The 21,785-nt window shown below is 41.1% G+C and overlaps 1 protein-coding gene and 1 long non-coding RNA gene across 3 annotated transcripts; one reads left to right on the plus strand and one right to left on the minus strand.

Moving 5' to 3' along the window:
• Nucleotides 1-2,010: 2,010 nt before the first annotated feature.
• fest (wurstfest) lies at nucleotides 2,011-6,723 on the minus strand. The gene is made up of 6 exons (XM_022815804.2): nucleotides 5,962-6,723; nucleotides 5,193-5,550; nucleotides 4,122-4,436; nucleotides 3,774-3,922; nucleotides 2,785-3,231; nucleotides 2,011-2,646 (listed from the first exon to the last, which is right to left on the minus strand). Exons 2-6 carry the CDS (start codon nucleotides 5,342-5,344, stop codon nucleotides 2,474-2,476), a joined length of 1,236 nt encoding a protein of 411 aa, XP_022671539.1. The 5' UTR covers nucleotides 5,345-5,550; nucleotides 5,962-6,723; the 3' UTR covers nucleotides 2,011-2,473.
• On the plus strand, nucleotides 6,704-21,288 carry LOC147754613 (uncharacterized). Of its 2 annotated transcripts, XR_015317704.1 has the most exons (4): nucleotides 6,704-7,276; nucleotides 7,593-8,154; nucleotides 17,015-17,394; nucleotides 19,930-21,288. It is a non-coding gene; the product is annotated as an uncharacterized LOC147754613 (long non-coding RNA). The 2 variants fall into 2 exon arrangements; XR_015317703.1 differs by having other exon boundaries at nucleotides 17,015-21,288.
• Nucleotides 21,289-21,785: the final 497 nt, after the last annotated feature.

Here is a 21,785-nt window from a genome sequence, read left to right on the forward strand (position 1 = left end):
AACAGTATTCGTATCTGTAATATCCTGAAAGATGACGGTAAGGCAAGGCTGACGACTAGTGTAAACATTGAATTTCTGCGGGAAAAAACATTTTCAAGCCGACGTTGCAAACCATCGAGTTGATACGTTCTACGATCCGGCAGTACGTCTAACAGTACGCTCGATTGTTGGTGACCTATTACAAGTGATTAAGGGAAGACAATATAATGAAATGTAACTATACTCTGCGTATACTTTAGTAGATGTGGATAGACGTTTTACAAGCATGTTCACTATTACAAATTCAGTACACTCCATCACACTCAGTCGTTTAGTCGCTAATTGCAACCCAGCTGTTCCAGACTTCTCTTTTGTAATGCATGTAAAGGATGATGGAGTAGTAATAACATGTGTTGCTTTCTAAATGATTTAGAACGACGTGCGGAATCGGAACGTAATCGTCTGGGTTTGAAATCGGGCCTAGACATACGCCATTTTGTGTTGAGAGCTAACTATCTCCTACCAATGCATTCATCGCAATACCAAAACTGAGAATATTTTGATTTAAGAAAGAAACAAGTCGTGCGGGTACCGTGTGGTAGTTGAAGGCCGCTCCCTATAAATTAGGAAAAGAAAGTTAGCGAACAGCTTGAACCTGACGTGTGAAAAGCATATTATATATGAATGCTTTTTTTTTTGGGATTATATATCTATAAGCTTGAACATTTCCTAATTAAGTGACCGCATATTAATAGTCCTATATAAGGACAGAACGCAATCTTATACGGAGCACTAAAAAACACTGCTTCGCTACATCAGAAAATGTACATACTGTTCAGGCATAGTTTGTAATTGTGGTTGTGTTTGCTTTCAAAAATGATAAGAATAATAATGGCGTGCACTCGTATAGAATTAAGGGCTATCTAAGATATTAGAAACGATCCTGTTTGCCAAAATGATAAAACATTGAGTCGAGGTGTTTGCAATTCATTTCTTGATATATCTTTTGCAGATGTTGGCGGGCCTCCTGAATTCATATCTACGTCGATTCGAACAAATCAAAGAAAGGTCAAATTTTAAAAATCTGCTTTTCCTAACACAAGATTTATTAGTGTAACGTTCTGTAAGGCATCGTGTATGAAGCATTGCATTGGTCACCTAGGACCAAATATTTGCTTCGTGGAAATAAAGGTATTACTCTTCATTCATCATTTGCGTGAATTTTCCGAAAGACAATCGTAGTCCTCTCAGAAGACATTTCAATACGTAAGCGCTTTCGGGATAAGATCTGAATGCTGTTCGATGAGACTACTAATATTTAACGGATCCTTTTAGTGCACAAGCAGAGCTTTCAGAAACCAGCAGTGTTCCGTCACAGACTAAATGTCGAGATCAAAAGTACGTCTTTCCAAATACGAAACAAACCGTGCTCCATACATGATTTTACGTGAACGGTAGTGTGTAAAGCTGCATACATAGATACGTTTGAAGAGTTGGAAATAGGCCGCTATTGAGCAAAATGCTCTTGCTAGAATGTACAAATTATTCCAGAACAATTGATTTAAAAAAGAGAACATTAGGAGGAAAGACTTCATCAAGGAAGTAAGGACAGCATGATGTAGCTTGCGCACTCGTTGATAATATAAACTTTTAATTCGAAAAAGTTCTGAGATCTTAGAGATCTTGAGATGAAAACCAAAATTTTAACAAAGTGATAGATTTTTCTGGTTGACAGTTTTTGTGCGCCTTGTTATTGACTAGACTTTTGTCGTTCAAGTTTGCTATCTAGGGGGGCGAATGTGTGTCCACATGGTTCATTGCCATGTGGGCGTTACCATTAGCTAAGAAACTTATTGTATCTACAAAATAATGTTAGATATACTGTCGCTTAACCATCGAGTAAACACCATAACCCCCAAGCTACAACCCATTACGTGTCTGATTCTGCTATTGTAGTTATTGCTTCTCCGAAGCCGTTTACCCCGCAACGGAACGTTGTTCTGTAAGTTCCCGTTAAGAATGTGTACGCCGGAGTGAAAAGCCTTTCGAATGCTGTTAAAGTGCAAGCTTTAATTCTGATCTGGCTATCTATTTTCTTCCAGTTTTACATTTTCGTAAAAATATTTTTCAATCTTTTGAATCTCGTGCGCAAGATATAAATTTATGATCATCGGTCACTATTGGCACCACAAATTCGTAATTGCGTGTGTCGTTGGAGTTAGCCTTCGCATGCTTCAGTCGATGACCAGAGTTTTCGACATGCTACTAATAGCGGCCTATTCACTATTAGACGGACGGAGGACGGGATTCAACGGCTTTTTCTTGTGTGCTTGATGATATGTTCCCAGCCATTCCACAGTGTGTAGAATAGATTTCGAATAGCGACGAGAGTTTTTTTTTTTGTTTCTGTTCTGTAGACAAATTATGAATTCCATGGCAAAAAAAGAAAGCGACCAGCTAATAATAATTCAGCCCCGTCGCTATTTCGATATCGTTATTCGAGTCGGAAGCGCATCTCGTTATCAAACCCAGCAACGTGCGAGCCGTTACGCGCATGGAAGCCCCGTCGATCGCAAGTGAGACGCGCGCGGTCACGCGACAAGTCCAACAGCTTAAACGACGATTCTGTTCCTGCTAGCATCGATCCTACGGGACACCGCATACTCACTAACGTAAAATATGACAGCAAGACAGCGGTTATTAATGACATCAGGCTCAAAGGGATAATAAAAAACTGAAAGCTCCACCATTACCTTGTGAGATCAAGTACGTAACTGAGGTACTATGAGATATCAAAAGACTCACCAGTAAGGTCATCGCCTCTTTTCAAATTAATATCGCCGTTGGGCATTACCGTTAATGAAACCCGTTGCCCACCAATCGACCCGGCTTCCGCCCCTGGAATGGCGGATGACTGTACTGAAGCGCCGATAAGACTTGCATTTCTACCTGCACTGCCACAGCTGCTACTGGCGCTGCTAGTGGCGCTACCGCTTCCATTGCTGCTGCTGCTGGCCCCCACGGCCCCAGAGGCGGATGGATTCTCTGCTGTGATCTGGCCTCCCACGCTGCCGCCGCCCCCGCCAGCAAGTCCAACTGCGGCGGATCCTGGTCTCTTAGACACAACATGGACATTTACCGCCCCATCGGTACTTTGCTTTACACGAACACCGCCAATCACCCACACTATAGTACCGACATTCGTTGTGTAGTTACGCGATAGCGAAATCAGCGACTCACACTCGGCGAAATCTAGCGAAACAGCCGAACCACGTAGATAACAGCTCTGTTAGTTAGCACCGGTTGGCCATGTGGATAATATTCAAGCTAGCAGACATTCCTCGATGTTCATTACTATAACGACAGGCAAAAATGCTCTGCGCCATTCAATGCGCCATTGCCGCGAAACGGAGCTTTAGGTCACATACAATGATTTCAGGACTAACCGGCTTGCAGAAAAAATCACCCGGGCCTGTTGATAAGCTTTTCCTATGATTCGCCAACTCGTCTTTCATTTTTTTGATAATCTGCTGATAGTTAGTTAGTTAATGTGTGTTTTTTGTAACGTTAAAGAACGTACAGCTTCCTACTTCGTTATAGACTAGATTTTTTATAAAAAAATTGATAGAGTCCTATAACCAGCTTTGATCACACCCACCGAAACAGTTAGCTGATTGTAAACTGAAAATGTAAGCCTATAACACGTAAAACTCGCTGTGCCAGCTCCTATTCCAGGAGGAAAATGACGATTTAAATCTTAAAAGTACTAGTGGGCATATGAAATCCGCTCTTACCTTCATCGGATGGCGTGTAGTTGGCCCCGCTATAGAAATATCGTTTAGTTGTCTCATTGTTAAGTATAACAAACGACTCTGTCGTTGACTTCACGCCAGAGCTGTCAACTAGGTAAACGAGCCCGTGATTTATTGTCGTAAATAAACAACTGAAAAGAAAGCAGAGAGATTTTATTTGCCATATACGAAACAGATGTATGACGACATGTGATGATACATATTTTCGCAGACAGAGGCCACTGGAAGTCGCCAACAATTCAATCAAACATTACAAATTTGCACTATACGTAAATTCGTATTGGTTCGCCAAAATGTAGGATGATGGCGCTGGTATAGGTAAACACATACCCTCTCTTAGTGATTTTTGCAAATACATCGGCGCGCATGACCTGTTCAAGAGCTAGAGAGACCACATCAGTACAGTATTCCATTTTGGCAACGCAAGGATGTTCAGCGTATAAAGCATTGTTGGCTGCGGATGAAGCTATGCCCGCAGTTGCTCCACTGCGGCGATGTACCACACGAACGGCGCCAGAGGGGTGCAGCTGTACCATTATGTCGTGTTGAAGGAATAAAGATACGACGCCGTCCGAACCAATCACCGGCGAAAATAGCGATGGATGATCAAGGGGTACGGCCTCTATCGGCACGATACCGGGACTCCTAAAATTTCAGAATCAATCATAATAGTAGCGCTGCTAAACTTCTAGATTGCGGCATAACATAATAAATGGCCGTCGAACTATGCTACCATTTTGTTTTCGGACTCTTGATCGAAGGCTTAACTAAAAATCGTCATGATGTGATTTGACCACGTGTCCCAATTGTTTTCTTAGGTGGCATAGGTTCGACGAAGAAGAAATATAGCAAACATTGATTATATACGGCATAGCACCGACACCTCGAGTTTGTTCACTGGCCTGGTTCAGGCATCTTCGTACCGAAAGAAATTTTGATAAAGCTTTCGTATTTGTAGCAGTTTAGAAACTACAAATGTCTCACGTATATTATTGATTAATATATATACGTTCGTCAAACGGTTTGAGCGTGCAATAAACAACAGATGTAGTATACGGGCGCTGAATCTTTGGTATGATTGCCGTTCACCGTTAGATAGCCGCTCCTTTGACGATTTGAAAGAATAGTGTTTAGTGCATTTGGTCTTTGTTGCCGGGGTACATGCGTGACGTGCGTGTCTGGCTCGATGATAGATCTGTTGCGTTAGAAGCAACTGCGGCGCTCACGTTGACGATGATGTGCATCCAAAGTATTATTGTCTAAAGGGTCCAATCATCATATCGCTATTGGTATTGATTAAACGAACCTAAGATCTACAGTAGAGACGCACTGGTCATTCTGGATTGTATCAGGCCAATGACTACATCAAATATAATAACGGTAATATTGTCTTCGACATACCTAAATTCATGACGGTGATTATCTCCGCCTGCCATTAGGCCATACAGATCGTTCTGTCTCCTGCGCTGGTTCTTCTCCGAATGATGATGTTTATCCAATAAAGGGTTTTTTTCAACATCCCGATCATGCTTCCGACGACTGCAGTGTGCCATGGCTAATCTGACTAGGTGTTATACTTAGGTTCGCGGTGTCCCGTGGATTGTCCCTTCTGCTTCGTTGATTCAAGTAGGTTTTGAAGGTCTTTGTTTCAGGTCGACCGGCGACCTTTTGACGAATCGATACAATTTGACGCACCTGATGCCACCGCAGCTGATGTGGAGCACAGGCAATTGCTAATAGCTTCGTTTTCCACAATGGACTATACATTAGGGAGAAGGCATTCGTTCGACCAGAAACCGGAATCAAAACATCATTAAGATAATAACAGTACAACCACTAACTTTAGACGGACAGACGCGGAGGGCAACGCGTCCGTTCCGCGAGTCGAGTCCAACGAATGTAATGGTGGTCAAATAGCGATTGGAAAATTCCGGTATGGACCCGTTTGAACAGTTCGTTCTAATTATGTAAAGCACTGCTATGTTGTGACCGGACTTCTAGGGCCGATGCAATAGATAAACGTATTATTATCACGTATACTCATGATGACGATGTTTAGCTCATTGCTGATCTTCAGGTGCAATGGGGAACATAAGTTAGTCAACGTTTTACATTAAAATTTCTAGTTTAAGTTTTCTTAATCATCATTGCTAATAAATAAACTTGTTACCTTGTCTTTAAGAGGTTGGGGTCACACAAAATGCATTGTGTGGGCCAGATTTCACAACTGAGGTATTCGTCTGGTATTAAAACCTGAATCTCGTGCTCTTCAGCCTTCATTCGGCTTCGTAGTTTGTTTAATATAAGTTCGAAATACCGTTCGTTTACATTAGCTTGTTCGAACCACGTAAGACGCCATTGACCGAGGTAGTTGGTGATGACATTGCAGTTATCTTTTTTGTATTCAATAAAATGTTTGTGGTACCAAGCTGCACCATTAGATAGGATTCAGAAATATACTATTATTTGTTATCACTCAAGCTTTTAAGCCATTGCGACAGTCTAAATCCAAATAAAGGAGAGCAATTAAAATATATCTTTATGTGTAAACCAGAAGTTAATCGAATATGACAGATCTAGCAAGTTTAAAAGTTCGCCTTTAACAGTCCTTGTTGATTTTCTGAAATCGAAAATAGAGACATGAAAACAAACAAAGCTTCAAGGTAAACTTGTTAGTAGATGGACTCATCAATACACTCGTTCACCTTTGATATAACGTAGGTTTTACCGTTGAGAGCGTAATGGATCTTAAATTTCGCGGGCTTGCTCCCTTATCCATCCTGCAATAGCCGCACCGCGTACAAGAGGCTTATCCTTCGCTGCTGTTGTTTTGGGAGGTTAGAAGGATGGAAATAGAAAAAGCTGTTATTCGATGCTGCGTCATTGATTACTTTGCCCGAGAAAAACAGGAACTTACAGCTACGGGACCCGCGGCGTGCGGAAGCGTACGTCAAAGTAGTTTATGCAATTGAGTGGTAGAGGTCTTGATTCCAGTAATGAGTGATGTTACCGATAGTTATTTCTACCTTTCCTGACCAAAAATACAGTCCAATCAATGGGATCTCTAGCGTCGCGTCGGCGTATTCGGAAAGGCACAGAAAGAACGAGGAGTGATGATAACAATAATTGCGATAATCCCAAATGCGAGACTGAGTCGTTAAGCCATAGACAGGCATTCAGCGTGAGGCTAAAAAGAGCCACTTAGGATCAGCAGAAAATGCTGTGCATTGGTAGGAATCTAAACAAGGTCTTCTACTGTAGCTGCTTAAATCTGGCGAAACTGTCACTGCAACCTTTTCGGCGAGTAAAAAAAACCGCGCGTTGATCTGGCGAAAAGCAGTGCGAAACGCGACGGCTTGCGACCTCACGTGATGAACGTGACCAGGAATACAATGCACAACATAGATTGATAAATTCTGTAACTCCCGGCTGCTTATGGTCCAGATGTGTCAGTTGCGCCCGTCCATACCCATACACTACTCTTGGTATGTAAGCAGTTGAAAACGAAAACAAAAGGCCAAGGGCTGGTTAATGGTTGAATAGCCTTCAAAAATGATGACCTTTTTTTACAGCAAAATCCATATATTTACCAAACGATGGGCCAAAATCATGGAAAACGTAGGCTGCTATTTGCATCGACTTTCGGTTTTTCTTACGGTAATTGCTGCGTAATAGAATGAGCTGAAAAAACTGGGTTATCAATCGGCTCATATTATATGAATACGCTTTATAAGATGTCTGAGAAACTACAACTTGGAATTACATCATTAGGTACGCTAAAGGAATTGTCTTTCCTTTCAGTACGTAAGAACCCCTCCCTGGTCAATCGCACAAAGAATTGACGACGTCAATACGTAAGCAAGTACATTAGATGTATGAAAAAAAAAGATCGGGGAAGCAGATATAAAGCAGCACCGGATCTACATGAATCTCTAGTGGTGACTTTTTGAGAAGATTACTGACTTATTTGATGTGAACTTGATATCATGGAAAAGGTACGCGACCATCGCGACAGACGGATAGATGAGGACTGACAAAGAACAAGCAAAAAAATGGCAACGGGAAAAGATCGCGTCAGACGTCGAGGGTTGGAAAAGGAGAATAGAAGCAGGGGAAGCGGCAGCGGCAAATCGGCTTTGCATACCTACGTCCTGTTACCTCCCTCCATCCTCTCTCTCCTTCGCTCGCTCTCTTTCTCTCACTCGCTATACCCCCACCTTCTATTCGGCAGCGTTGTCAACGACTGGCTCACGTAGACTGGTTGGAGGGCTGGCCAACCTCTCGCCGTTGCCGGAGCGGTTGCAGCCGAGGCAGGGCAATGTCTACGAGACATCACTATTATAGCCTCTCTTGCATAAAACAGGTATGTCTACTGAGTTGGCGTGCGACACAGCAGACATTATTGAATCTTCTTTTGCAGTTAAAAATACGTCTCTCCAACAGGGCGTTAAACGAAACGAATAAGAGATTCAAAAGCGCAGCCAAAACTTCCCGAAGCAAACAACGAATGACGATGCTGATGCTAGTGTATACGATGCATAGGATAGTATATAGCATACGCGTTTATAACATGCAGGCGAAACGAAAAAAATGCCTGAAGTGAGGATATACATAGGTATTATGTTCTTCGCACAGGTTGAATGCTTGAGTATGTTTTGCATTCTGTTCGTAGGCCGCTTTAAAAAAACTATATCCAGCTGTACGACGACAGTACGGGTCAGAATTGAAAATGGCTAAAATAGAGAATCTCAGCCGCTAGCTCATATAAACAAATCTCTATACCGAACGTCTCGAGGGAATTTCTATCACATCACGCGGAAGATAGATAAATATTTAATAATATGTATTTGTTTCCCCTAGCGAATTTCAGCATGAAGCTGGAATGTTTTGCTTCGTCTTGCAGCCGCTATAACCAACTTCTAGGTGGTCTAAGTTCGAAATTTGGCATAAGTGCACGCTACTCCGTGCTAAGAACCGTCCAGCTGAAGCTGTCGAACGGCACTAGTGGAGTCAAAATTCAAAACATTTACTCAGAATTTTCCCCCTAAAGAACCTATAGAGTATTGGAATTGACGTAGTCACGTAAATTTAACGTCTACTTCCTGAAGACGAATGTTACTGGGCTCGTATACAGGACTCTCGATGTTAAGGTTAATATAAATATATTAGAATTCAAAGGAAACTATTCATGTCGTCAAAGTGATCGTCATGTAGCACAGAAAACGTTTGCCTTAGGATAGCTAAAATCATTCCACGGAAATCTGTACATGTTGTTCAGTTTGATTTAAAGTTATGTTTATTGCTTTTAAATAACTTTGAACTGATCGTACTTTACTAATTTGTCCTTGCAGTTCTGCTAATGGTTAGCAAAGTGACCAATACAGGGTTGCTGCATCATATCATGAGGTGTATCCTCTAGCCATTTTACCATGAGGATTGCGCGGTTCTAGCTACATCTGATTAGTTAATAAGTTCGTATGGGCGAGGTCATTTTTTGCTTCACAGTGTTCAACTTACCTCTATCATTTGTCATACGCGGGACGGCTTTAAGGACGAAATGATTCGCGCAGTGGGGTACGCGTTCCGCAAATGGTGAATTCTACTTTTTGCTGCTTTGGTTGGAAAGCAGCGGTATTTCTTTTACCGAGGGCCAAATCGTTCAGCTGCGATGACGCGCGGGACTGCGAGCGATATCCACCCAAACCTTGGGCATGACTTTTTACTCTTTTTCCTTGGCTCTCCTTTCGAGCCGGCTCCTTTTAAGTAGAAGTCTTCCGTCCCCAAAATCCTTCACGCTAATGGACTCTCGAGAAGAAATTGACTTGCGGAACTGGGACGCAATCGGCAGAAAAGTTGAGAACATTTTCTACTGCTCGCTTCTTCTTCTTCCTCTTTTGGCAAAAAAGTCAAATCTCGACCTGAATTTCTTCGAGTAGTTGAGAGAAATGGTTTCGCAGATAGATAGTCGTCAGTGTGAACATCATCGACGACAGAAGGAAGCGAGTGGTAAGGGAGGCAAGACTCGCTCCTGAATGTCGGTCGCACTTGGGACTAGCAAAAAGAGCATATCGACGCCAATCTCATTTAATAGCTTGGCTTTTGGTGCACGGCTGTTGTGTAGCTATGTAGAACCGTGTACGGTTGGTCCTCCGGCGCTGAGGAACCCCAGAAAGATTCCGTGAACACAGAAGGTGAGCATGAGGGGCAGACACTGAGAGAGTGACAACGGCTGCGGGATGAAGAAAAAAGTAGACATGAAAAACCTAACCTTAAAGAAGATGTAGTTCAATGGGGAGCCTCTGATGAGAAATTCATGATGGGAAGAGGTGATGATTGTTGAGGTAGCAGGGGTTCACTTCAGTACGCGTAAACTAGAGTTGTTTCACATCTGCCAACGCTATAAAGGGAGAAGGGTTATATTAGCCCATTTGTCGACCAAATTTGATTGCTCCGACGAAGTTTTGGTCGACTATCATATTCTCGTAATCAGGTTAATTTTTGAGATGTTCTGGGCCACGGTTAGTGGAGGAGCACCTCTCTAACAAGTCTAGGAACCGAATCGTTGCGGGGCAAAGCGCTTTTGCAGGAACGAAAGCAGTCCTTCAATAATAATTTTTTTTTTTGTTGAAGCTTGTACCGGGCGAACTGCTACAAGATTTCTTTGGATAGTTTATTTCTAACGCCTGCTCAAATTAAACTATTATGTGTAGCGGCATACTATCTATTGAGGCTATTCGTATCGCGTAATTTAATGATTGTTTTGCTTCGAAGCTGGAGTGAGCTCGTTAATTATAATGTTTCCATTGTGTAATGTAACCTTTAGACACATAATAAACATTTTATGCCCCAACGTTAATTTGCATCTGCCCATATCGTGACTCTGTCCATAGTCGTCTAGAATCGTTTCATGCATTATTTTTTTTCTACGCTAAGACTAAATACTCTCTATTTTCGCCTACATGCCTCTTCATCCACTTTTCTCCACCAAAAGTATAAACGTCGAAATATAGATTACTTACAACGCCGTTAGCGTGATGTTTTTACAGGCTTTGTTGCCAGTAGTGTCAGTTGTGATCGTTTAAGGCAAAACACGATGGTCGATGGTGAACGATTAATTCGTGTGATCCGTACGGCGTCGGTCTTCATTTTTTGTAGTAGTAGTGCCCAGTTGCTTCCAGCCGATGCTTCTCCCGTCATTGTAATTGGCATAGCCAGCTATGCCATGATCTAGCCTATAGCCTGCGTGGCCTTTTTCGTAACCAGAATCGTACCCGTAACCTCCGTAACCAAGTTTTCCACTAGAATTCGTGCCCACTAAAACGGAATCCTCTATAGCCGCTATATAATCCATTGTCCCCATGGCCGCCGTGAGATAAATACTAGCTATAGAATCCGTAGTGGAGGTAACTGTAGAATTATTTGTGATAGTAAACGAGATACCTATAAAGCGGGTAATAATAACTGGCCAAGTACTTTTTGTAGTCGAAGCTATGGTATCCACTACCCTGATGGAGCCCGCGCTTTTTATATGCGTGGCCATAACCGAACCCGTAGAAACTGGCTGTAACTGCGTCGACCGAAAGCGTAACAAAGAGTGAGGCCGTAACAACGTCTCGATATACCGACACGGTGATTATCCTAAAGAAACGATTGATCCATAGCTCTGAAATACATAACAAATATCATAATTGAACAAATTATGACTTGTAGCTATTAATGGTACATATTTATCCTAGAAATGTTGTTTAGGTACATTATGATCTAAGCTAAAAATCAGACTGCTATATTATAATGGGTGCTTTTGTAAATTGTGGTCTCGCCTATAACACTCGGGGGATATGATTTACTTAGGCCACTTGCTTCTGCTTAAGTAGCAAACATTACAAGCGCGATGAACGGAGTCCTGGACATGTTGCACGTAGCATGTGTAGTGTAGTAACGTATACTTTCGACTGCTTGGTTAAACCATATCGCGGCCTTTATGATGGCGCTCTGCGAGATGAAAATGAAAACATTACCGTTGCCTGCACTACTCTCACGCAGGTTACTTGATTTGCCTATCGCCTCTGTCCCGTTATCATCTGACGCATCCGTATCTCTGAATGAGCGACAGATCGACGCTGGGGCAACACATGCTAAAATAACAATGCTCGAGTCCTGCTGAACAATGCTGCACGGTTAACGCGCAGGAGATGTTCTCGCGCCAATGCTCAGGTTATGAACTCTTCTCACGTATTTGATTCGTAATACGGATCGGGGTGGGGTAGATGTTATCGGCAGGATGGCATCACGATCATCAATGCTTTACTAGTACCAGGTGCCTCTAACAGACAATGTTAGGCACACCGTTATTAGAAAGAAAAGTTTATTGTCGACCTCGCCTTCACCGTTCTGTCGCCGGTCGCTAAGAGCAATGCTTAAGTCTTTCTACGAGTGTTTAATGCTTATTTAAAGCAGGGTAAACGGGGGGATGGGACAACAAAGGATTCGGATCATATATTTCTGGCTCTATTTAGAGCTCGAATGACTAATATTGAGTTAAGCAGGACTACGTGTATACCGGCTGGGCAGGTAAGGCGTAGCGAGGTCGAACAAAGATCGGACTGTTGTTTCTATATGCGATCACACAATAAAAATAAGTTAAGTACGTTTCATTTAACTGTCATTTTTCGTTACTATGATTTAACATAAACGTTTTGATTGGGATATTCAGTCGTGTAATTATCTGTAATAAAACCAAAATATACTCGCCCCTGTCCTAGTATTTTGAAGGACTAGAAATTGGTCTAATTTCTTCTCTAAATTCTTATTATATTTCGACTGGGTGGTCAAGCGTTTTTACTGCTTGCGACTTTATTGGGGGCTGATCTGTTATATATGCCCCAAAACAATGTATACACAGTTAAGTTATTGTGACTATTTTAGTTGGGAAAATAATTTACGTTAGATTTTTTTCTGCTCAATACAACGGGATGTTGATTCATGAGCTTAAACAAACGTTTTGTTTACGTCATACATTCCTGTTCAACTGCGGCTTTCAGAGCTGTCGATTTGCTGGCATAGTCTTCACCTTTAGGTATTATCACGGGGAAAAGTCTATTGGCGTCAGGTCTAGGGAGCGTCCAGAACATTTCACAGGGCCTTTTAGTCCAACCTATTCGTCCAGAAAAGTCTCATGAAGATAGGCTCTTATATCGTAATGATGGTATGCAGGTCCTGTTTTAAATAGAATCCACTATACCCACAGAAGGCCTCCCGTCGAATGTTTAGCGAAGCAGATTCTTGCAGTAAATCTAAGTGATCTCTGTACTGTCTGTTGGAAAGATAACGATTTCATTCTTGATTTTTTTTCTAAAAAACTATGGTAACATAAGCTCCCACGTATGATATGGTCTTATAGTTGTCCAATTAACTTGTGTAATAGTGTCGATTGGTTGTGCCGACAGATTCAGATGAAGCTATATCGCTCCGAAAAATATTTCCTAAAAACTTGTCATCCTATTCACAATTTTCCCAGTAGCATTTGCGAGATGGTTTTCTTCCGTCCGGATCAGCGTTACTGACAGCATAAGTACCGTTAGTCTCATTTTTTTTTTTAATTTGCAATGTCTTCAAATGCAATGGATACTTGATTTGAATCTACTTTGTACAATATTGTATTTGCTTTTTCTTTAAATTTATTTTTTAAATTTAAAAATTTTTGATTATTTTAATTTAAAGAAGAATTTCAGTTTTCTTTGTGAAAAGAAATTGATCTATTTTGTTTTTATTTTCAATTCAAAAAGAAAAAGCATTCGGAAGGTTAAACACCTTTGGGCACCTTTTATATCGATATATTTTATGTCATCCTTCAGAAAATCTGTTTGCATTTGATGATAAGATCAGAAATTACTCGAGGAGAGCGTTTATGTTGGTTTTTTGTCGGATCTTTGAACGGCACAAAAATAGATATTTCGGTCGCAGCCTTCATAGCAGCAAGCATATTCTTCAGAAAGGTGACCTACCGTTGAGTACTACCACCCTATAGGGAAACAAAGTGTGCTTGCGAAAAATCCTATTATTTATATTTGAAAAAGCATTTCAGAGAGCCACAATCCAATTTGTGCATCGTTGCAACCCAAAAAAGTTGAATTTTATCATTATATACGTTTCTTTGCAAGACTCAATATACTTTTTGCACTGTTCAGGACACCTGGTCAAGAGCCATTAAGTATTTAGCCGCGAACGCCCCAGGGCGGTTCTAGCGGTATCCAATATACAAAATTTCACTGCAAAACGCGAACATATATTGTCATTGGGAAGAAGCTGATTGCTTCAGTCTTCACGAGTTTTTATCATTTATGTTTATAGTTTGAGCAAATTCGATCTCTATTCGATAATATTTGATAAGTTTTAGCCTAAAGTTTCGCCGATATAGTCCAAAATTAGATCGAACAATTACTTGCTATATCACACAGATCGTGTAATCGCTGGCTGGATTGGGAGCAGCAACCTCTGGACATGTTACATGTACTTCCATATTTTTTTACAGCGTAATCACAATCTCGCAAGCTTCATCAAGTTAGCTTTTGCAAAGTATCATAGAGCTTTTTAGAGAATATCCCTAAGTTGGAAATGAACGTAAATCTTATTTTGAATGAGGTGCCTGCGGAATTGCATTGAAATCGTTCAATTACATCTTGGTCAAACGTTCCATTAAAATAGCTTCCAAGCGCAAAAAACTAGAAGTTCGGCCAGGGTGCCATTTGGCAACTATGTCCAGTGCTGTTCAAAGGAGCATATTCTACCATTTACCAGCAGGTCAAAAATACATGAAGATTATATCGGGAGTAAATTTTAGGCTAATGTCTATGATTTCATAGATATAAAAAACAATTATTTCCCAAAGATACTATATAACGGCAGGAAACAACGATCAACGTAAGATCGTCGCGGGAATCTACGACATATGGCATCGTTTGTATGGAACAAAAATATATTTGCGCTTGGCGATCCTATGGATCCGGTCCCAAGGAATAGATTGCTTTTGTACCATATACAAATACTAGTAGCGTTTAAGAAGGTAATATTATCGCATAGGCGCAAATTTTTCACTGAACAATAATCACTTCATCAAACGACCGAAATGTTTGGCACCGGTTAGCGTTGTGTGAGGCTACATGGATAGGATACATTTTCATCAGTCTCACTAAAAAACATTGCTCATTCCCTCAGCGATTGTGTACTAATTGCAGACCGGACAGGGGGGTTTATTTACCACGAGGAGAAACTGCTCGTCACACTAAGCCAATCAAAAATTCAAAGAAAAAAGAATTAAAGAACATTTTTAATTTTCGATGCAGTGACTCATGTGTATCTACTGTATACGTTGCCATATGTAATATAGCCATGCTGATCGAATAGCCTATAACTCAAAACATTACTTGTAGACGAGAGTTTTAAGGATTCTGTATTTTCTCTATTATATAATTATTCGTGCTTACAAATGGTTCGGTATTACTGATACCTGGCTAAATGTACCCAGCACCTATTTCTCCCATTACCTAAATCAGCCTTAGACGCCAATATCTTTGCATAGCTAAGCATTTTTTAGCATCATAGCGTTATTGTATCGTTGCAAATAGAACTTCTGTCAGCAATAACTATTTTAAAGATGATTTTTTTTTACAAAACATTGTTTAATTATCTGGGTGTGGGTAGCAATATAATAACAGGACAATAGGATCAACAGCATCGGCCCTCGCAATTTTTCGTCAGAATCTGAGTATTCTTAGCCTTCTAAGATAGTGCCGCCTTGATAATTATCTAGAAATCAACACTTGCGAAGAACTCCTGACATGCTCGGCTGTCACTTTTGCTCGATAATCTGCATTTAATACAAATTCTTCTGGATGGGCACGCCGTTCTTTTCCTGCGACCTAAACGCAAACAGAAGTGTCCAAATCGCACTTGACCGTCTATTCTACGACTTAATTACGGACTTGGGGCAAGCGGAGGCAAACGACGTCTGCAGTCGTTGTCGGGGCAATTAAATGCAACAGTAGGTAAAAAAGCATGCAGAGGGCGAAAGCCAGTCGCTATCCAAGCGCATCTTATGCGTTCGGTAATGATTGTTGCTAGCACAGAAATAACTAGTTGACCAGATGACGCCAGATATTCTGTGCATATAGGCCACATCAGGTCAAGCAAAGGCGGAAAAAGCAGTCGCCGTAATGTAGAAGGCAATTAATAAAAGCTGACGTCGGCTGGGGCCGAAATGGGCTTTTTTTTTTCTAGATACCCGAAATAGTGGATGGCAAGTGCGTTACGTCGAACATAAGGGGATCTGAATGCGTCCGCGCTGACCCTCTTAAGTCTAAGTTTATAGTTTCAACGCAGACATTATTTAGCCGAACCTATAATACCGTTAGGCGCTCCGAAGCTGTTCAACTGTTAAATGAAATCTGCCAGCGCTACCATTAGTCTCGCATTGTTATAGAAAAACATTTTATCGGGCATTTTTTTGAGGAAGTTTCACAGTCAATAGATAGGAATTGTAGGTCTTTGCAATCGGGCTACAGATGCCACGAAGTGCTTATGTAAAGAAGGATATAATGTATCTTTAGATAAATTGGCCTGTTATCTCCCATAACACGACCCTTTGTTCGAAATGGATGAATAATGTTGAGCCAGATATCGAAGTATTGTATAAGATGTCGTTCATTCAAATCTCCCGCGTAAGCAGACGGTATCAACAGAAGTCAAAGAGCTAACCGAAAGATACGTTATTCTCAAAGTATTATTAGTAGCTAGGATATTTTATTACCCTGAATCATACAGTTGTTCGTTGCTAACACACAACATTAACGTTAGTAAAGTATGTTTACCGCCACCGCAGGGCAAACGTTATACCTATGTACCCCCTAAGAACGGGCTTACTAATATTTAATTCTTTAATATTGTAAATGTATTAACATGAGAGGCGTATACTTGTTATTATTACAGTGGGTGGATATTCAATTTGAATTGCCACACAGATGAGCTATTTAAACGTGTTACATCCTTAAAACAAATAGAGTCAATATTTGTGAGTTTACCTGACATTAAACTATATAAATAATACATATTATCAAGAAATATAAACATTTAGACGGGGTGAAAGGATGAGCAGCGTTCGCAGCACAAAAACTAACCACGTTATAAGCGTACCTTCTGTTTTTCTGAGATCGTTTCCTCTGTTCTAGGGGTGGCAACTGTAATGCGCATCGATCCTGGATCAGTAACTGCGATTGCGTTTCAATCAGCGGATAGAAGAAGCTATACATATCCACATCTACGTGTCGACTTTACGTTTCGAAACCGTACATCAAGAGGCTTGTTGACCTGTCAGGCGTCACTCGTACCTTTCTATTCCTGTCTCCTTATACTAACGAAATCCAGGTTAAATAATATTCTCATTAACTGAAGGAGTTTGTCGTCTTGCAAACACGAATATCGCTGGGTTGTCATTGCCCAGACGCTCACAGCCCACCTCGCCCGAATTCACAGCCCATTCGATACGAAATCGCGAACAGGATTGCTTTTGTGCAGGCGTCTCGTTCAATCGTATCAATGCGTGGTTTCTGTAAGTACTATACCATTTTTGTTTTTTCCTATTTGTTTAGTTGAGCTGTGTCCAGGCGCAGTGGGGCAGTAGGGGGTGCCAACGACAGTTTCCGAGATACAAACAATTGCCCCTACAGTAAACACAGCAAAATCAGCTAACTTTGATGCCCATCCAGTTGTTTCACAGGCAGAATTAGCTGGGATAAAATGGATCGTATTGGCTTAACATATATGTTCACACCCCGTACACGTACAATACCTACACGTATCATTAATGCATTGTTGTCTGACTTTTAGATATTCCTTCGAATGTTTTTGGGCTCAAAGTGCTCGGGAGAAGTATCACGAAATTTATAATATCTAACGCTATTTGTTGCCGGAAGGTTTAGGTGTAGTTCTCTGAAACATGATCTCTGATCAAGAGTTCTCTGAAAAAAAACATCTGTTGGCGTTGGTTTATTCCAACAAGAATAGCTCCTCCATCTTCAAGGATCGGTCCAAGTTTCCATTTTCCGCTGCTTTTTGATAGAAATTGAGAAACGAAGAAGATTGATAGAAATGAACGATTTGTATATTAGACAATTCCTCGGAAAATTTATTTAGTAAGAAGCATCAATGGATAAAGTTCAGACTGAAATAACACTGTTATAATGTTATTTTGTTTGCATATTACGCAGAGAGATTCACTGAACAACAGCGAAAAGTGTTGTTATTAGTTTGTCTTGGCAATGCGTCCTCGCTTAGAAAACTTCCAGCACCCAATATATCCAACAAGCGTTCCGTTAATTGGCTCTGTCCATGGAAAATTTTAAAGGCTTATAGTTCCATCTACAAAGTCAATGGCAAATGACCTTCAACACCTGCATACCGATTCAACTGTTCGCTGAATTTTGCATTAGTGGTCTGAATGTCAGAGAAAGGAAGCCGTTCCGCGCTTGGATTTCGGGCATTAAACGAAGGCTGAGATATGCTTTTTGGGCAGCTTTTCTGAGCCGGCTGAAAGGTAGACGATCTTTTATGACCAATCTGTGACGGGCTTGATGAGCCTGAATTACGTTCCCGTCTAGTAAATCATGGAACCCATTGCTTTTTCTGTCACATAAGAAAAATTGTCGTGAAAGTGTTATTTACATGGGTAAATCAACGAGTTCTCCTAATAGGTCGGTGTAAGGCGGAGGCTGGTGAGGGTCGGGCCGCTCATCTCAACATGTTCTAACACTACACAGGCCACGGCCAATGAAACGGCCGGAACACAGTATCAACAGATGAGATACAATTATACGGAGTTGTAGATAGACAATACAAGAAGAGATATTATCGTTACTCAGCTGATTGGCAGGATATACAGTAATCCAGCTGGTAGATGAAAAGAAAATTCGATGGAACTGCACGTTGGCGGTCGACTTTGTCGTACATGCAAGGTAACTTAAGGTGAACGATAGACGTGGCTATAGTATTTACCATAAACCTATTTCTTTTCTTTAGCTAATAACGTTGCTTAGACACGAACCTAGGTAGCAGAAAAATCACAGGTCATATCATCGAACTTATCCAGTGCCTGAAATCAATGAAAGCGTTTAAAAATCGTCCGTGTCAACTCACTGCTTTTTTGGATCTCTTAATTAACCCAACTACACTTCATTACCTTCTCCTTGCAAGATCTTGTAAATGCGACGAGCTATTTATCTTCTATAAGGCCTACAAACAAAATAAGTTGCACACGACCATATATAGTAGTTGTAAAAATCATTACAAATACTTCGCATAGCCATATCTGGCTATCTGCTATACGGATTCTTTTAATTTAGCTAATCAGCCAACAATCCAGACAAGTTATGATTTAAACTTAAGCGTCGCTAAATGCGGCGCTCGAATAAGTTACGTCTAAAGGCACTACAATTAGAAAATTGCTTTGATTGATCAATAATAGTGACCTACAAATCGTAATTTTTTCGATTGGACGCTCGTCATGCTAACATCAATTAGTGAAAAGAAAACTTTTACTAAAGTTAGCCCGGACATGTCCTGACATTTGCCACCGTTCAATGATTTTCTATAACGAATAATTAAGCTAGATTCGATAAAATTGGGAATTTTACATTAAATACTGCTTATACGATTGGTGTTTATTTTATGATACGAAAGGTATTTATTTTTAGCCAAATAGAGAGCTCGGCCTTGAAGCTACAAACTAATGGCCTAAAGAACAAAAGGTTTCTTTGTCTCCAATGGATTCTATCGATATGAATAAAACATTTAAGCCGCTTGTAGCCGAGGCGCACGAAATCTAGAAACGAACCCGCTTTTGCCTAAAGCAAAATCAATTCTAAATACTAGCGTCGTCCGTTAGAAACTGATCTCATAATATCTTTGGCTATTTTCGTATCGAAATTTCGTTCTTGCCATGCTAGAGCCTCTTTCAATATGACCTAAATTTGATCAAACCAAACCTAGGACCTTTTACGGATTATTTTTCGCTCATATTTTTCTAATCATGCGTCTTTTTTTTTTTTTTTTTCTTATATCATGCTTAATTTTGGTTCGCCTATCGCAGGGCGATCTACCTGTGCCGAAGCAGGCCATCGATCACTGACAAGCTATGAACAGTTCGAATGTACGTGTAGACGCCATTTGTCTGCCTGTGTATCCGTCCGTTTTTTCGTCTGTACGACGGACTGACTAATCGAGGCGGTCGAATAGACCTTCGCGGAGACCCGCGCGTTCGCTTTGTTTATTCGTCAGACTTCTGGCCGGGTACCCAATTCAAAGGGTAATATCTTCTCGGATTACCCCCTTGGGGTAGTACCGTTAGTGGGGTAAGGCGAGAATTCGCTAAAAAGATGCATGTTGACGAGCAGAAAGCTCAGATGTACATTTTGCGTAACAGCGTTAGATAGAACTCAACACACGATGAGAGCAATATGCTGAAGGTGTGGAATATGAAATATGATTGAGGCTATGAGAACTGCTATAGTATTACGTAGAAGCCAGCTGGGATACCGGCTGCGATCTATAATGCTTTTACAGAGGAAGTGGAGACGGCCTTATCGTTGCAATATGTTGTATTGTTACGGTGCGATATGATAATGTCGCGTAAAATGTGCTTCACTGTGTGGTTAATAAAATTTTTCTTAAGGTTCTACACGTTGATATTTACATGTAGATCCTTTTTTCTTGTACAGAAACTATATAACAGAAGAAGAAACTGAGGCATCATTGATGTACAGATGATTAGAATTATTACATACGCTTCTGGTGGACGCCGACGACGAGACATTATGTATATTTTTCCCTTGCATCGCGATTATTTCTAATTTTGAGGCAGTAGAGTCTTTAGATGATCTATAAGATGTGCAGCTATATTTTACAACTATATATTCTATCTTACGTCCTTTAAAACCTTATTGCACAACCGTAACGACATGTTGCCTTTGATTACTGACTGGCCAGAAAGGAAGAAGGTCAGTGATCTAAGAAGAATACATTGGAAAGTTTGTTGGCCTACCTGAAGAGTCGCGAAAAGCCCGTTGTACTTGTTTGTTTTTTGCGACTGTCCATACATGTTAAAAAAACACGAATTAACGATCGCGCTTATATAGCCGCGGGCCCGTATTTGATCATGAATTCAAACCAATATAATAAACAAAATATGATATTTGATAGATTACTACTCGGCCACATTCATCCCGTGGCCGGGATTCTCTAGCGCTTAATGGGTTTAACTTCCTGCTCCTGTCCTCGTACACGTGTTGAACGGGGTTCCACTGATTTTAAAGCCGACTAAGAGGCCGTGCATGTTCTCAGGGTGCCTTGCACGATTTCGCAAGAACGAACCCACACGACGAGCCTCTTACCGACCTGTCGTATATCTTGTTGTCGCGGTGGTACCTTTCTAGCAATATTTATGTTCACTTTTTTCCAGCCGCGTGTTCGTAGATCCGTTATCGATGGAGTAAAAAGAAATGTACTTCCATGGGTTAGGGCAGGCCTTTCTTTCGCGAGCCGGTACCAACTCGGCCTGCCCTAACCCAAGTTTTTCTGTTCAAAACGTGTTATGTGATCAAACATCTAAGTTTTCTGTGCACTTCAATGACCCTAACGATGAGAGTAAAAAATACCAAGGCTTCTAGTGGCCGCAGAACTACAAATCGCAATCTCCTCCACCCTGAACGGTAAAATATGCCTTGCTCGAGGTTACGTAACACAGCGATCGCTACTATCCACCGATGGCTCGCCAGTTGATGCTCTTCGAACTCGGCATCATTATAAAGATTAGAGGAGATCGAGCTGCTGAACTGGCTTGAGGTTTGACATGAACTTCCGTCATCGAGCTCACGTAACGCGGGACTAGCAGTTCGCTAGGGCCGCCCCCATCAGTGAGCGACAGACTCCTCCGGCATGAACTCTCGA

Source organism: Varroa destructor, unplaced genomic scaffold (assembly GCF_002443255.2).
Source record: "Varroa destructor unplaced genomic scaffold, Vdes_3.0 BEIS01000007.1, whole genome shotgun sequence".
Taxonomy (NCBI): Eukaryota; Metazoa; Arthropoda; class Arachnida; order Mesostigmata; family Varroidae; genus Varroa; species Varroa destructor.

What these genes read in the sequence shown, in the direction of transcription:
- fest (XM_022815804.2), bottom strand. Translation starts at nt 5,344, where the DNA reads ATGGCACACTGCAGTCGTCGGAAGCATGATCGGGATGTTGAAAAAAAC. An exon ending in AATCACCGTCATGAATTTAG is followed by an intron (nt 4,437 to 5,192) that starts GTATGTCGAAGA and finishes CTGAAATTTTAG; the next exon opens with GAGTCCCGGTATCGTGCCGA. An exon ending in AAGAGGCGATGACCTTACTG is followed by an intron (nt 2,647 to 2,784) that starts GTGAGTCTTTTG and finishes ATTTTACGTTAG; the next exon opens with TGAGTATGCGGTGTCCCGTA.